This window comes from Felis catus, chromosome C2 (genome assembly GCF_018350175.1).
Source record: "Felis catus isolate Fca126 chromosome C2, F.catus_Fca126_mat1.0, whole genome shotgun sequence".
NCBI classification, from domain to species: Eukaryota; Metazoa; Chordata; class Mammalia; order Carnivora; family Felidae; genus Felis; species Felis catus.
The window spans coordinates 7747154-7764984 of NC_058376.1; the positions used below are offsets into that span (position 1 = coordinate 7747154).

The following is a 17831-nucleotide window of genomic DNA, read 5'->3' on the forward strand; positions in this document are numbered from 1 at the left end:
AAAGCAAAAACCAGGAAACTCAACACCCCAAGATCCCTGGCTGGTGTCCCTTCTTCCCCCCACTTTTTTTGAGCCTTCTTATGTTTGTCATAAAATATAAAATACAATCTTCAAGGAGTTTTAGCCATACTTAGTGGGGGGAATAGGGGAAAAACTACATCCACTCCCATCTTCCCAGAAGCGGAAGTCAGGGAAATTTTAAATACAAAGAAGGAAAAAAAACAAAGAACGACAAAAAAGAAGAAGAAGAAGAAGGAGAAGAAGAAGAAGAAGATTGGAGTGGTGTTTTCTTACTTTCCTTTCTTCTCTGAGATCTCTACTGCTGAGAATCAGCTGCAAAGTACCAAATAAAGGAGTCACTTTCGCTCTCTTCCCTCCTCTTCCCAAACAGAAGTTCAAGCTGAAAATATGTGAAAAGGAGCACCAGAAAATGATATGATGTCTATCAATAAATGTTCCTCATTCTCTAGCCCAGTAAATGTCACATTTGGTTATGAAATTGAATTTTCCAAAGTAACATTTTAAAAATACTCCTCCAACTTAGTGTCTTTTATAACTATCGACACAGATGAGAGACTGAAGAATCAAATCCCTTGTCCCCTGTACTCTTTCTCACACGCGTACGCAACAAGCTGACTTCCTGGGTGATTCCAGTAACGGGGGTTCTCAGCGGCCTTGGAGGCTCTGCTGTGTCACAGTGTCACTTCCCTGGATGCTGACAGTGCCCAAGATTGGTCTGGCCTGGGGAGGAGCTGCCATTGTACCCCACTGGTTACCCATCTGATTGGGGGATCTCCATGTGGGTCATCCAATATCAGGCACCTTCGTCTTAAATGATTGGGTGAATCTCCTGTCAAAAAACATGATCATAACCCTCTCAAAAGCTCTGCAATATCATTGCCTCACAAGCCTGAGCCATGAATGAATGAATGAATGAATGATTCATTGACTCTCTTCCTTTGCATTACAACCCAGCCAGTTCTTGAAGGGAAACTTAACGAATGGTCTCAGGCGGTACGGAAGAGCGCAGCCCCGGGGGAGGAAGCTGGCTCATTCCTGCCATTGGAAACTATAGGAAGACCTTAAGAGGCAAGAAAATCTTGGGCACCGAGCAATTGCTTTCTTTGTGTAACCAAGATCCTGCCACAGTACCTTTGCACAGGGCTCCTTAATACAGCGTTGCATCGTTAGACAAACATAAGGCCTTCTAGTGACCATGTCAGTCCCACCACTTGAATGACTCCTTAAAACAAAGTCAATCTGCCGGGTCAGGTGACTCGTTTCTAAACATCCCATATATGTCAAAGTAACTAACCAATTATTAGTATGTCACTGTCCTGTCCTGCTTCGTGAATGCCACCGCTACCCTCTCCGCCCATCTCTGATCAAATAAGAGAAACAATTCCATACGATCACAAATAAAAGGGATCAGAAGGGATTTTTTTTTTCCTTGAATGGACCACGTCTCCGAAACGATTTTGGAACGGCTCTTCATAGGTCCTTGCATCGCACCACATCCCGGAGCAGAAACCCTTTTGGAATGTTCTGTACAAATCATCAGTCAGCAATCCATGTGCAGAAACTCCTGACAACGCAAGGAAACAAACCCTATTCATCCTACTCGTATTTTAGTTTTCCTTCGGGATTTTATTTTTTCTTCTTTGGAAACAAAGGGATTCATCCTTTTTTTGCTTTCCAGCTGTTCCTGAAGTTGTCGTGAGTATTGCCTCTGAGGTGCCCTGTTTTGACAGCCGCGGGTCCAGAAATGAGAAGTCCTGTGACAGAAGCACGCGCAGGTGCTGGGGTGCCGAGAGCGGACGCTAGGAAAGGGACAGTCGGGGACAATGTCAAGACAATGTCTAACACATCTGCGCCAAAGTCCTCAATGACGAATGGGGGGCAATTGTGCAGGCAGAGAAAGCAGGAGGAGGGGTGAGCCCACGCGATGTGTTCAAGTCCCTAAAGGGGCTCCTTTGGCTGGAGGATAGTTTAGAAGTGAGCAGGGGTGGGAAACGCTCCTGGAGAAGTACGTGGAGGCCAGGTTTTGAAGCGAAGGTGCTGACCTACCACGGAACGGAACAGAGCTGGGAGGGCAGACCGGCCATTGCGACTCCACGGGCCCAGAACCTGGATTGTGGACCAACCGGGAGAGTAAAGGGAAAAGGAAGGAAAGGATACGGCATCTGCTCACCCTTTCTGGTCAACAGAGAGGGGTTAGCAAAGCTTGTGCCTCGGATGAAGGCAGGTGGGAGCGGCAGTGGCCGCTGTGAGGGGTAGGTTTCCTGCAAGATGGCGCTGGAGGCCAAACGGACCTTCTGAGAGTTGCTGACCCAGGAGAGAAGCAACGGATTGGGTGATGAGAGACGGACAGAAGAGTCCCTGCTGCTTCCGAGACGCAGCCCTTGGCAGTTGAGTCCTGGGGAGGCTGGGGCTGACCCTGGCAGAGACGCCTCCTAGAAGCAGGAGTGCTTGCCTGGGAAAAAGTCCCCCGATGGCTGCCGGCTACAGGCTCTGCGACTTCCGCTGCCTAGAAATCCTCTGTGCCCTTCTGCAGCCTGGCTCGGTATCTTCTTTAAAAGGAACTTCTTGGTATGACTTTGGGGATAATGCTTGTCCTACATTTTATGATATTTCCAGGAGCTCTAGGAAAGGAGGAATGAGTCACTCATCCTATTCAAAGAAACCAACCACACTGGGCATTCAGGAAACGTTGCTGGGATGTTGGTGCTGGGAGTCTAGAGGTTGGCCCACAGAATTTCAAGCAGGGGAGGACGCAGGCAGAGGTGGGGTTGGGGGTGTTCCGCACCTGGAGGGTCCACCAGTTTCCCAACTGTTAGCCCTTCAACCTTCAGAAGTCCCTGAAGTCCATGCTTCCCAGGAGGCACCAAAGGACGTCCTCCAAACCCCTTCTTCCAACCTGAGCCCTCATCCCGAAGCCCAGGTGAATGAAGGGGATTTAGTACAAGCACAACCTTGAGTTTGATTTCATTTTTTTATGACATTCTCCTACTTCAGTGCATTAGGGCCATCGCCGGTCTGGTCAACGTGGCCACGGTGATGTCCTCATCAGGAACCCAGCAGGGTGACCTGTACAGAAGGGACCTTAGAAAGGGTGTCTGGGTGGGGCAGTGGCCCTCCCCACCTTGTGCAAAGGAGGCTGTATCCCCAAGGACATCCTGCATGGCCCTCCTTCAAACAGTCCCCTCCAGGTTTTTCAGCCCAAACCATGAAAACTGGAGATCACTGTAGGAGCCTTGACTGAATGAATCAAGGAGGAATACTATCTGGGTAAAATTATATCACATTCTGATGGGCAAGTTCTTAATTCTTCAAACCCCTCTGCACCTTGGTTTCCAGGAAAGAGCATGCGCTGTTTCCCCAAGGTGCTCTTGGAGGTTCAGACCTTGGCCCCCGTCCTCCCCTCGCAGCTTCAAGCACCGCCCCAGCCCCAGCCGAAATCCCCCCCCCTGAGCGACTCAGCCTGGCATCACGGCACCCGGCACCATAGCCCTCCACGGCGGGCACCCTGATTTTCAACGTCAGCCCCGTATCGTCTTCTCGTGTTTTGCCACGCAAGGCACCTGCTACACAGGCACCGGGTTCCCCCACGTTTCCTTGTGCTGTGTCTCCCCCTAAGATCCTCTGCCTCGCTGTTCCCCTTCCCTCGTGATTCTTCCTTTCTTCTCGGCACATCGCAGCCCTTCCTCTGTGAGCCCGTTCTGGTCCCGTGGGTTAGAACTTCATTCTGTCTCTCTGTCTGTCTCTCTCTCTTCTCCCTTTCCTTCTCTCCCCTCTCTGTTCTCTCTCCCTCCTCCCCCCCTCTCCCTCCCTGCGCCCTCTTCCCTTTGATGTCCTTGGAACTCTCTTCCCCTCAATACCATGTACTACGGCTGGTGTATATGCACGTCTTTTCTCCTGAACTAAGCTGGAGGCTCCCTGAAGGCAGATGCAGAGCCTTCCTTACGTGCGTCTCCCTCCTGTTCTATCTGGTGCCCACCTTGTGGAAAGCGATCCATGTTTAAGCAACGGGTGAGTCTAGGGAGGATGTTGGACCTGGATCCTTACCACGGGCCCCAGCTCTGGCAGCTTTGCTTCTGGCAAAGCTAGCCCTGGGAGACTAGTTCCTGGGGACACGGTTCCCGGTCACTAGTTCTTAGGGACGCAGGCGACCCCAAGGTGAAAAAGGCAGGTGCAGAAGGGAGACTTCTTGGGCCTGACACCCGTCTCTGCTGCTCTGCCAGCTGTGCGGCCCGGGGAAATTTGCTCAACCTCGCCGTGCCTCAACCTCCCCATCAGCAAAGTGTGGACGCCAGTGCCTATTTCGTGCGGCCGTTGTGAGAATCCAGTGGGATGGTCCAGTGATGCGCTCTTCCACGCCGCCAGGCTAGATACTAAGTGGGAAAGAAATGTTAGGGGTTACGATTTTTATTGTCCCAAACCGTGCTTGCATGCTGACAAAGAGCTGATGTGTGGTTCTTACGTCCTCCGCCTTTATATTTTAGTGGCTACTCAAGACAATATATACAGTACCATTTATAAGGGCACTCATTTGATTGGCTGTTTGAGGATGTGGTATTTTCCTTTTAGATCAGCTCCCCCTCCCCCATGACCTGCATTGGCATCCCGTCGGGAAAGAGGGGGGAGGGACGGGAAAGAGGGGAGAGGGACGTTGAGGCTGGAGACCACAGCCGGCGCATTTGTAGAGAACCCTGAGAACAAGATGGGAGATTGGAGGGCCTCAGCTTTCACCTGGAGGTGAGGTCCACTTGAGGACACAAGTTCATAAAATAGCATTATGATTTCCCCCTTGATATAAATGTTCCTTCAAACAGTTGTAACTCGAAAAAAAAAAATCACAGTTTGGTGACGAATAGAAGGACATATTTTAGAGAGATAAAAATACCCAAGATGTAAATATGACTGGTTTGAAATATATCAACTATGATGAGTTTTCCCCCTCATCCATAACGGCTCGGTTTCTGGGGAGCAGAAAGCGAGGCAGTTAGCACCACTGAAGACACGGGTGTCGCTCAGCCCCGCCAGGTCTTTGCCCGGGGTGCCAGGGAGCCCCTGGCACGGGCAGAAGAGCCCCCTTCCACCTTCTCCAAAAGCTTTGCCCATATGACTCTCTCTGCCTCCCTCCACGCCCCCATGCACACACGCATACACACACACACACACACACACACAGTTTCTTAGGCTTAGCTTTGAGCTACAGTTAGCCTCAGTTATAATTGCCCTCATTAAAAACCTCTCTGTCATGTCAGACAGAGAGAAGTATATCTCTGGCATGGTCCCAGCAGAAAGCTACGCAGTCCTCAGCTGAAACAAGAGTGTGGGCATAAATCTCTCTCTCACACATACACACACACACACACACACACACACACACACACACCAATAAAACTGTTGAGCTTTTATTTACATCCCCAGGTATAGCAGAAAGAACACAAACAATAAGAAAACTAAATCCCCGCTATCCCTGAGGGCCTATATTCTACCTGAGGGGTTTGACGTGATTTCAACACAACAGACAGAATTTTTTTCAAGTATCTGTGGGCATGTTTTGCTTCAACACGTCATCATGATTCCTCGAAACTTTAAGTGTTTCTGTTATTCCATTAAATGCATGACAACACAATGGTAAGTAGCGTGGCTCCCAAAGCAAAAGAATTCAGCTTTTCCAAGAGGAACCTTGTATTCTGGTGGAAGGTTCTGGAAATGGGGATGTGAGGTGAGTGGCCACAAGCCACTGACACTATTCGCCCTCAAATAGCAAGAACAGACCATAACCCTCAGCCCTCACATGATAGCCAAAGGGAATAATGATTACACACATGTGCTCACACACAGGGATATAATCCATGAGTGTATTAACACACGTTTTCTCATTTTTCTCACAACGGGCTTGTGAGCGAGGAAACACAGAGAGACACTATCTATCCCACTTTACAGATGAGCAAACTGAAGCTCCCAGAAGTTCATGGGAACTGGCTAAGAAATGGCAAAGCCAAACGTTGAAAAAAAAAATTTTTTTTTAATAAATAAATAAAAGAAATGGCAAAGCCAAGGCCAACAGCTTTCTAGACCTACGTTCATTCCTGGACTCTCCACCTTCTGTACTTCTCACGTTCTCTCTCTCTCTCTCTCTCTCTCTCTTTCAAAGTGATAAGAACATGCAAGCACAACAGACACAGTAAATAAGAACAATAAAATTTCAGGCCAAAATACAGATGCCTGCATTTCTGGTTTTCTTTTCATTTTACAAGGAGTAAACTTGTTCTTTATCCCCAGTATCAAAACTCTTGCTTCCCGGAAGACAGATATTTCGTAAGGAAAATTCTTAAAGCAAACACATCTGTTTTTTAAATCTTAAAATATTACCAATACTCACACCTTCTCCCAAGCTAAGCACTTATAGACATCCTCTTCACATGGCTCCCTCGTCCTGGGGGCACCTTAGCAAACAGCCGACCAGCCGGTAAAGAGAAAACCCAGGATGCTGGCCAAGAAAAATAAAATGACTTGCTCAGGACCTCAGGGCTTTTCAGTAACAGAGACTTCTGGTCGACCACGCGGGCGTCCTGGCCGTGACAGCGGCACTGGTGGGAGCCTTCAGATGAGGCTACGGAGAGGCGGGACTTGACTTTCCCAAAGGTTCTGGAATCTCTTACCCCCATCACAAATGATGCGGTGTGATACAAGGATGCATTGGAGCATGAACAGGCGTAGAAGTAAAAGTCGGGAAACGTGGTCAGTAGGATGGGGGGGAAATGCACAGATCTACTTGTGTCCAGTGGAGTTCTTGGGGGTAAATTTGGGCGCACAAAGAGGAAATGGAAACTGGGGTGTCCAGGCAGAAGGAACAGCGATGGCCAGGGAAGGAAAGTAGCTACGACAAGAGAGTGAGCGTGGAGGACAGAACCATCCCCGCCAAGCAGCCCTGGCTGAAAGACCAGGACTGACTGCTTACTTGCCAGACAAGTCTGAGAGATTTCGAGCTGGGCGTTCCTGGGTCAAGTCTGCATTTTAGATAGACCCCCCGGGCTGCTGCAGGATAAGCCCTTCGGTGTTGAGGTGCGACCCGAGGCAGGTGGAAGCAACATTAATGGTCCCTTTAAAAGGTAGCAGCCAAGGGGGGTTAGATTGAAGACATGTGAACTACTGGGGGTGTGGAAGAAGGAGAGGGAGGTGTGTTCTCAGACTTCTGGCTTAGGCGCAACGTGGGTGGTGATGCTATAAACTGAAGGCAGAAAATGGAGAAAGAAGCCCGGGTAGGAGGGCTGGCGGAAGTGTGTGAGGGACAGAGGAGCTTTGGCAGGTTGCTTTGGAACATCCATTGAGCATCTGGGTGGAGTCGTCCAGTACCTAGCAGAAGCCCAACGGAGAGGTCAGAGCCGGTCACCAGCCGTCTGTAGACAATCAGGGATATTGTTGTGGGACACAGAGAAGACAAACGCCGCAAACCCCAACGTGACACCGAGGTCGCCGGGTGAGGACTCTTGTCTCGGTATCCCCGCGGGCGGTGGCCTTTCCTATTTCCGGGGGAGTAGAGGCTGTCGACCAGGAGAAGAGACCCGCACGGTGGCACCTGTGCTCTGGGCAGGGGCTTCGGTTTCCTCGACTGTGTCCCCGCAGCGTCGGACTTGACGATCTCTTAAAGAATCTCTTCCAGCTTTCCTGCGCCGTAATTCTAAACCTCTCTCCAGTGTTGTAAGGCTGGTAACCAGAACGTTTGGTTGGGAGGAAACTCTGAGCTTGAGACGAGGTGGAGGATTTGCTGGGGGCCGAGAGTGGGATGTCAGTGCTTCAGCGGGGTTGCAGGTGCAACCCTCCGCCCTCTGATGATAATGCGGGCGGGACAGGAGTTTGAAGACAGCCCATAGAACGACTGAACCACTGAACACGGAAACAGATGCCATGATTCCCAGCATAAGTTATGATATGGATGAGTCAAACTGAGAGAGCTAAATTTAGGGTTTCTAAGGTCCCCTCCCCCCCTTGGTGTCAGAAGTTTCCATTCGACTACAGGGAGGAGAAAAATGCTGATGCGGGCAGTGTTTGGTTTCCCCAGGACTGGGACATCCAACACATCTGAATGAAAATAGCTGCAAGGGGCTGGGGTGCCTGGGTGACTCAGTCTGTTGAGCTTCTGACTCTTGATCTCAGCTCAGGCCGTGAGCTCACGGTCGTGGGATCGAACCCTGCGTAGGGCTCTGCACTGAGTGTGGAGCCTGCTGGGGATTCTCTCTCTCTCTCTCTCTCTCTCTCTCTCTCTCTCTCTCTCTGCCCCTCCTCTGCTCATTCTCTCTCTGTGTCTCCCTCCTTCCCTCAAAATAAATAGCTGCAAGGTCGACCCACCAGCAGGACCAGGTACGAAAGGTGTCAGGGTCCTTGGGTCCCAAGAATAAAGTGGTGCCACCCACAGGAAGATGGGCGAAACTGACAGGGCCTCAGAAGGATATAATGCCTGGCATCTGGGTGCCGGTGCTCTGGGGACTTTCACCACTGGGGCCATCGTGGGAGGGCCAAGCTGAAGTGAGCAGTGATCCAGGGTGAGGTCCTAGGAGCACAGAGCCAGAGAATGAAGGAAAAGCAGGCCACACACCAGGATACCAGGAGGGACCGTGTCACCAGGGGGGGTGACAGCAGAGCTAGGCGCAGGGTTGTCGTGGATCGTCAACCCAGAGCAGGCGGAGGCAGAACAAGACCTGTCCTACAGGTCACGGATGATCGTCATGGAATTCTCACCTTGGAGTTGCTTACATGCACAAATTGTCAGCAACCGCTAGAGTGGGCCCGCTTTGAAGCAGCCGCTGTGCCCATCCCTGTGAGCCGTGACGAGCTTCTCTTCACCTACCCCGGTTGACACTCTTAGCCTCTCCATAGTCAGGCCGTTCCCGCATCCGGGCAGCAACCACGCGGCAGGCTGCGTATCGTGGGTCAGATGCCCCCGCAGGTAGGAGGGTGGGTCGCGGTTCCCGGGTCCTTCTGTTCTCAAGGGCAACGATCAGTTTAAGGAAGAGGCAGCGCGCCGATCGCGTGGCTGTGAGTTCAGGCCTCCTGAAAATCACGCGTACTTGCGATGTACAGAGTGGTTTGTTGACACTGAAAGCGGACTCTTCTAGTTTGGGAAGAGTGGCGCCAGCAGGGTGAATAATCATTCTGTGAGCCGCGTGCCAGCACCCGAGCCGCGACGACTCAAGCGCTAGCCAGGCAGCTGCGACTTGCTCAGCGCTCTACCGTGGCCACGGGGAGTGATAGATGCCACGTTGGCTTCTAGGAACCGACATGTTGATGGCAGAGGGGCTGGAGCACGACCACGTGAAACCGAGAGTCCATGATGTACTGATTACACATGAAGGAACGCTGTGGTTGTTCAGAAACAAAAGGGAAGGGAAGGAATAAGGACAATAAGAAAATAACAAGAAACTTGGCTTTTCGCCTATCAGTTTGGCCAAGCTTGAGGGGGGAAATGTTCTCATGCTATGGGCAGGTTGGCAAGAATGTAAGGAAATGAAGACTTTAAAAAATCTTTTTTTAATGTTCACGTAATTTTGAGAGAGAGAGACAGACAGACAGAATGTGAGCGGGGGAGGGGCAGAGAGAGAGGGAGACACAGAATCCGAAGCAGGCTCCAGGCTCCGAGCGGTCAGCCCAGAGCCCGACGCGGGGCTCGAACCCATGAACCGCGAGATCACGACCTGAGCTGAAGTCAGACGCTTCACTGACTCAGCCATCCAGGTGTCCCAGAAATGAATACTTTTATCCACTCCCAGATCCAGCGTTTTGGGGGGCAACTGATATGTGTCAAAATTCTTAGTACTCCTATTTCCTGAACAATTCTAACCCTAAGATTTGTCCTAAGTAGTTAACAGGACAGGTGCACCAAGGTGTGAGTTCAGGGATGCTCATCACAGCATTTTATAAAATAGTGGAAACCTGTGAGCAAATTAAATGGAATCTGCTTGAAGAAATCACGGTGCCTTCATCCACGATGAATGCTATACAGTCTTTTAACAATGTGCTGTAGTCTACCGCACTGACCTAGAAGGATGTGGGATGTGGTGTTGAGGGAAAAAGTAGCTGACGATGTTGTACGGATAGTGTAGATATTTATATCTATAAAAAAGGAATTACAGGGGCGCCTGGGTGGCGCAGTCGGTTAAGCCTCCGACTTCAGCCAGGTCACGATCTCGCGGTCCGTGAGTTCGAGCCCCGCGTCAGGCTCTGGGCTGATGGCTCGGAGCCTGGAGCCTGTTTCCGATTCTGTGTCTCCCTCTCTCTCTGCCCCTCCCCCGTTCATGCTCTGTCTCTCTCTGTCCCAAAAATAAAAAAATAAAAAACATTGAAAAAAAAATTAAAAAAAAAAAAAAAAAGGAATTACATTTCCGTATCTGCGTATTTTCATAGGTACAGAAATGGGAATAAAAAGGTTTTCACCAAAGTGTAAACAGTGATTTTCCTCTGGCGGGGGGGGGGGGGGTGATTTGGGGGAGAACTGTATTTTCTGATTTATAATTTTTCAGTATTTTTGGAGTTCTTAAATAATGAGCATGTATTCGTTTCATACTCAGGAAAAGAATCAGGCTACAAAAAAGTGAAACAATGGCCAATATTTCAGTTACTGCACATGTTAAAAACCCAAGGAAATTAAAGAAATCTGAAAAAACTGAAGAGAACTTTACAGTCGAGATGACCATTATTCTTAACAGCTCAAAGTAATTTTTCAATTAGGACAGATTCCATTTATGTATGTATCATTCTGGCTCACAAACTCAGTGGGTAATAACCTATATCCCAGCTGAAACAAAAAGTTTCAACCCAAAATAGATACGGTTATAAACCCATCAAAAGGGATAACTTTCAAAAGACCCCAGGAATTCAAAAAAGTAAGACAAAGGAAAAATGTGTAAAATCTACTTAGCTTTTAGAGAAAAAAAAAAAAAAAAAAAGAAATCAAATGACTGCAAAAATACCAGCTCCAAAAATACCAAAAAAGCTTCACCAGGAGAAAATAGAAAGCAAAGATTGGCATATGGATGTCAAAAATCCAGTGTCAGAGAGGTTTTGAAAACTGGTCGTGCGTCACCAATTATATATATCCAAAATCGGTGTGACGGACACTCCCTTCCAAGAGCAATGGCAAGGTTTTTTAATGCCCTAAAAGTCTCTTTTCGGTGCCTGAGTATGTAGTAGCCAGAAGATGAGATTTTTAAATTCAGTTCATCATCGGTGACCAAATTCTAATGTAGGAGGAAGAAAAGAAAGACAGAGAGCTGTATCTGATCCTTTGTGTGAGTTCCCATTTCAGAGGTGTCTTCTACATGAATGTCTTTTCTTCTCATCTCCAGAAAAAGCACAAAGAAGAAACTACAGCGATGGCCAGGTTGACAGAATCCATGAGTGAGTAACTGGAAATTTCTTCTTTATTTCTGGTTTTAAATGGAAAACCACAAAGTCACACAAAACCCCCATTGCTTTGTGATTATCTGTCTTTCTCGTCCATTCTTGTGATCACCGAGGTCTATTTCACGTAGGCGGGATTGTGTTGCTGTTACAAGGTGCTTTACTTGAAAGTCGTCTTGTGTGGGACTGAACTCTGTGCTGAAATTGTTACCCCAGTATGGGGTTTTGTTTGTAGGTCTGTGTTGCGGATTGGGACCCACCATAATTCCAATCTCGCTTTTCGGAGGTTTAGGTACAGTCAGCTCACGTTTTATGGGCAGATATTCCATAGGCTGGATCATCAGCCTATGGAAAGAGAAGAAAGAAAGAATGGCTTGTCGTTGTTAAACCTTTCCGGTGTGCTTCCGAATTTTCAGATTCGAGGATTTAAAACTGGGGTGTTTGATGCGGAAGTAACTGGTAATGATTCAGGTTTGGAACAGATCAGTGGTATCAGGCTCTAAGCGCATAAGTTAGATAAACGGGACACACGAAGCACTTTTAAGAGGAAAGAGGGATTAATATAATACCTCCTCCTGCAAAATGAGACATGTGGCTTTGTACGTTGAAGTTTAAATATTAAAGAACGCGTGGATATGAAATAAACAGACAATGCGGGGGTTTTTTCCCCCTTTGGAAATATGCATTGTCCTGGTGATAGAATTCACATCTCAAGTTACAAGGGAAGGTTGCAGACACTTCTCCATCATCATTTGGGCCATGAACACCTTATTAAATTCGACCTGCGTTAATCTTGCCCACATTTATCTTGGCCCCTGCTTTCTCCTTCGACTATTCCTAAATCATGAGACTATTAAAATATGTGTCTTTCTGTAGCATAGTCAGTGAATCCTCATCCCCCAAAGTGTACCCCCTCCCGGAAAAAAAATGATGGTAAAGTGTTCTTTACATTGAATTTTTTAATTCCTGACCCCAAATCCCTAATTTCCTGATTTCCTTTATCTCGAACGCATGCTAATTTCACCATGTAAATGATGACTCCACAGGGGGACTGCACAGCCACCCCCAGCATTTACACACCTCTCTTACACTCATTTCTGTATCATCCCTGCCCTGTCTCTGCCTCACCCATCTTTCTGACAGTAGTCTTGCAGACTGGAACATTGCAAAGCATTTGCTCCTTGGTTTGAAAAACCCCAAATTGGTTCTCTGCAAGGGAGAGGAGCTAAGTCACAGAATGCACTCTTCTCAGACCTAGAAGGAAAGAGTGAGGTGGCCAGTACCGTCACAAAACTGACGAACCTATGTGGTCAAAATATGCAGGGACCGTGGACAACACCAGCTGATTCACGATCCACAGCACTTTTGCAGATTTCGTTCTAATCTCTAACTCCAAAGTCACCAGCACAAAAGACCCGTAGATTCTCTGAATGCTGGAAGGATCGATGGCCTGGAACCCAGCATCATTATCAACAAATGGAGTCTTGAGCGTGGGGGCAAATTGAACTGGATGGTGTTGTGTGTGAGTTGTGATGCTAATAGTTTTTACGATTAGTTCCATGTTAGAAATTGATACTCTAGTTCAGTGAATTTTTTAACTAGTCTGAATCGTAGATAAAACATTAAGGGTGCTATACGAGTCAATATTTTCGACACGGTCACAATTTCTGATAAAGGTGTTTTAATTTTTCTATCTCTGTGGGATCCAGATGCATTTAAATAAGAGCCCCCCACTGGACTGCTGATTTGTGGGGCTTCGGTTTCCGGGTTACCTCTGCAATAATTTTAATGACTTTGATCTATGAATCCATTGGCTTAAGAGAAGTCTGTAAAAATTGAATTCCAAACCCTTGGGGCAGATGAAAGGGTATTGCCATTCTTCTATGAAAACGATTACATGGATATGTTCAACACACAAGGAAATTTAAAGAGTGAGAACAGATCTTGGAATCGCACCCAACAGTCCAGTCGCCTGAGCCTCATAGAGGTAAAGAACACTACTATAAAAAATGCAGAATTCTTGTAGGCACTCGCTATGAAAGTTAATCATGCAGTCAACACTAATAAACATTTCATCAAAACTAAACTCAGGAATAATGTTGTACACAGCTATACATTGATTCTACATAGGAAATCTACAAGGAAATAAATACATAATTATGTAGGGAGATTCTATCCGTAGGCTAAGCAAAGAATTAGCATACAATTACGACACAATGCATTTGATGGGAACATCAAATCCATGGCCGCTGGGGAAAAGGGACATAAACAGAACCACAAATGCCCAGGACACAATGCACTGAATGGTTTTTCAGAGTCAGTAAACACTTTGCTTGTTAAACTGCCAAGCGAAAACCATCTGGTTAGGAGAACATCTCTGTGTCGAACCAGAATGGGATTGCAATTCTCCTGTCACCATACGGGTCCAAATGTGATCAATGGATATGCAAATACTGTAATGAAGATAGGTAACTTCTTCATCTTCCAGAGCAGGGAGAAGGAATATATTTTTCCGGGGGCTATTTTTTTTTTTAATTTTTTTTTCAACGTTTATTTATTTTTGGGACAGAGAGAGACAGAGCGTGAACGGGGGAGGGGCAGAGAGAGAGGGAGACACAGAATCGGAAACAGGCTCCAGGCTCCGAGCCATCAGCCCAGAGCCTGACGCGGGGCTCGAACTCACGGACCGCGAGATCGTGACCTGGCTGAGGTCGGCCGCTTAACCGACTGCGCCACCCAGGCGCCCCAAGGGGGGCTATTAATCGCCACCTCAAAAAAGCCTATGCGGTGTCCCAATTTTTTTTTACAAAAAAGGGCAAACGGAAGACACAAAAATGGTAGCAGTTTTGTTTTTTTTTTAATTTTAATTTATTTTTGAGAGACAGGCAGAGACAGAGCGTGAGCGGGGAGGGGCAGAGAGAGAGAGGGAGACACAGGATCCAAAGCAGGCTCCAGGCTCCGAGCTGTCAGCACAGAGCCTGACAAGGGGCTCGAACCCACAAACCGTGAGATCATGACCTGAGCCGAAGTCGGCCGCTTCACCGACTGAGCCACCCGGGCGCCGCATGTTAGCAGATTTTTAAATGTTTAATTAAAAGAAACTTTATGGGGCACCTGGGTGGCGCAGTCGGTGAAGCGTCCGACTTCAGCCAGGTCACGATCTCGCGGTCCGTGAGTTCGAGCCCCGCGTCAGGCTCTGGGCTGATGGCTCGGAGCCTGGAGCCTGTTTCCGATTCTGTGTCTCTCTCTCTCTCTCTGCCCCTCCCCCGTTCACGCTCTGTCTCTCTCTGTCCCAAAAATAAATTTAAAAAAAAAAAACGTTGAAAAAAAAATTAAAAAAAAAAAAGAAACTTTATTTGATAAAAGTAAGATGACTTTTCAAAATATGTTTCTGTCGCACGGTTGAAAAGAGGAGGGACACGAAAAGGAAAAAGAAAAATAGAGAAAGGAAAAAAGTCAGCTGTGTGGAGGAAGAGGGAGACAGCAAAAGTTCACATGAGAAAAATACCCGGGAAAAAAACATATAGGAAAAGAGACCCAGAAGAAAGGTACAAAATCACAAGGAGCAAAAGAAGACAAGTAGACAGAAAGAAGAGGAGGCAGGGGGAGGTGTTCACAGACTGTCTAAAATTAGGAAAGTGCACACTGGCCTTAACCAGCTGTGCACTTTCAACCTTTCAAAGGCTATTGATTTTTTTTACCACTGCCTGTTGACGTTTCAATCTGTGTCTGCACCTTGGAAACGGATATACTCATATTTACATCACCAGAAGCCCAGTTCCAAACGGTGCAAAACAAAACCCACAATGGAGGAGATCACTCCGAGCTTGCCCCGCGGGTACCGGCCCTTTACTACCCCAGCCACTAACTGAAATCAAGCTGAAAGGCTGACCCAGGGGGGGACTGCCAGCCTCGTCTATACATCGGCGTATGGTGACCCAGACGAGGAAATCCCATCTTGCACCGCGCTGTCATTGGAGATGACGTTGGGGAGGGCAGGGTCTGCCCTAGCCGCTGGAATCTAAGTCAGACAGTGACAGATTGGAGATGTCCAAAGGCGTGCAAATGACCTGGGGGCTCTGGGATCATGGTCTGTCTGAGCTACCTTGGTAGGCTGTGTTTATGTGGGTTCCTGTAGATAATTCACTTCCCGGGCAATGCGTGTTGGTGCATCTTCCCCACACCTCGAGCTCCAGGGCACGTGTCAAATATAGCAGGGGGGGGAGAGACGTACGACCTGGGTCCATGAATAATGTGGACTATAACCAAATATCCGTCTTGCGCACCGTGATGGGGGTTACAGGGCGGAACGGGTAGGGACGCTGGCCCCGACGCCTCCTCCAGGACGCAGGGCCCCTTTCCAAAGCCCCCCACCCAGCACCCCGCTGGCGTCACACTTCTGCCTCCTTCCCCACAGCGCCGCGCGTCTTCGGTCGTGACCGCGGTGGCAAATGGTGCACGAGGCCGGCCGCGGCTCGCTCCAAATGCTGGCAGGGGTTGACTTTCTCGGCTTCCTGCTGCCACCTGCCCGGCGTCTCTCGGGCACACGTGCCCTGAGCGTTCCCTCTGCCAGCCACAGGATCCCTTCCGGTCCTTCCCCAGGAGCCTTTCTGCCAGGCCGCAAGGCCAACCCCGGCCACCCCGCTGTCTCTGCGGGGCACACCTGCACAGGAAAGAGGAGTGCCACTCATTGCTATTCCCAAAGACACAGCTGAACGTCAGCTGTGCCCCCAAGCGTTCCAGGACGGTTCCTTCCCAGCTCGGCGCAGAGGACGAGGGGGCTGGGTGGTTTCCCCCACCGCCCATAACCAGAGCCGGGGCCTGTTCTGTGGGTGCCTGGAGGTCTCGGCCGTCCGCATCAACGCAGAGGGGATCCCTCCGGGATGCAAGACGCCGCCCAAAGTCAGCCTAGATCGGAAACGGTTTAGTGTCAGAAGAAATGAAGGGGGAGAAGCAGCTACAATCACTGCACATTGAATCAGCCCCGTGCAAATGCAGTGGCTTCTTTAATCATTTCTCCCCTCCGTGTGGAGACGCTGTCCTAACCCTGGCGTCGTGTTAAGGCGGGGGAAGGCGGGAAAACAGGGTCTCTGGCCGCACCGAGTGCGGCGTTCTGGGGAGGCAGGGGACACCAGCCGCTGTGCAGAGTGGGGCCCTGGCAGAGGCTGCCAGACAAGCGTGCAGCCTGGGGACGGGTGGCCCGCAAACCTCTCCTCCAACGGACTTGCAGCGCGCATATGCATCGTAAAGGCACCCAAAGGGTGTGGGGGTGCCACCAGGCGGCCAATGGGAATGTGAGTGTCAGGCACCCAGCACCCGGCACAGGGACGGACAGAGGTGTGAGGACAGAGGTGTGAGGGAAGAGCAAAGTACTGATGTGGGCTGGGCGAGGAGCCCGGGTGGCAAGACAGCAGATGGCTGGGCACGTGGGCACGAGTCAGATCGTCAAAGGATTAGGGCACAGCTCAGGTGTCTCCCAGGGGCGAAGGGGTGAGGGGCGGCTCTCTGAGCAGAGGCAGACAGGAGCTGGGGCCGCCGTCGAGGATGGACCTGAGTGTGTGAAAGAGGCCGTGACCGGGGACGTGACCGAGAAGAGGAGGAAGGATGTGCGCACGCTACCCAGGCTCTGCGCTTCGGGAAGGAAACTGGCGGAAGCTTCCACCAGCCCCCCCGCCGGGCCGGGAACGCCGGGCAGGAGAAAGAGTGATTTGAGGCACTGATGTGATGGGTTCAGATTTGAAGGTACTGAGTCAAGGGAATGCTTCGGTTGGTCAGGGTCCCCTTTGTAGGAAAAGGGTCCCCTCCTCTCGCAGGTGCAAATGGGGCGGCTGTGAAAGTGTCGGGAGAGGCCAGGTCATGCTCTGCTAACAAAGCATTTCTGCCACTTCGCGCACACACAGGCACACAGTGACACAGCCACACGTGCCCACGTGCGTGTCAATTTCTTCTTCAGGCCACGTGTCCACACTGGCTGGCCACGGCTCGCCTCGCCTGGAGGGCCCATCTCCACCGCCGCGAGAGAACACGGCAAATCGACACGGCACCTTAACATTCCACCCAGAAGGGACACATGTCACTTCTGCTCTGGTTGCCTTAGCCACACGTCAACGCCGCGCCCAACTTCCAACATGGAAACGGGTGCTTGGAAGGAGGGCGGAAGGCCAGCTCTAACCCAACACAGAGGGATTGGAGCCTGAGGGGGCAGGGAGACCGCTCACCTCTGAGCAATGGCAGGGGACACCGTAAGTCACCCCCGTCACCCCTAGGTCAGGGGATGGAAGGAGGCGGCCCCTTAGAGCTACTCAGGAAACGGGATGGCTGCTAGAGATTCCTTCCGAGGCCTAGAAGAGAAACAAAGATCCTGAAGAAATACCTAAGGAAAGGAAACCAGGTGGGAACAAGCGAGTCAAAGAGAATTCCAG

At 49.6% G+C, this 17831-nt stretch overlaps 1 protein-coding gene across 1 annotated transcript in view; it reads left to right on the forward strand.

The window, feature by feature from the left end:
• Positions 1–17831, forward strand: part of KCNJ6 (potassium inwardly rectifying channel subfamily J member 6) — a 279348-nt gene that overhangs the window by 67877 nt on the left and 193640 nt on the right. Inside the window, exon 2 of the mRNA XM_003991434.6 lies at positions 11355–11406. Within this exon, the coding sequence (XP_003991483.3) occupies positions 11382–11406 (25 nt within the window). The 5' untranslated portion in view covers positions 11355–11381. The remainder of the gene's footprint in view (positions 1–11354; positions 11407–17831) is intronic.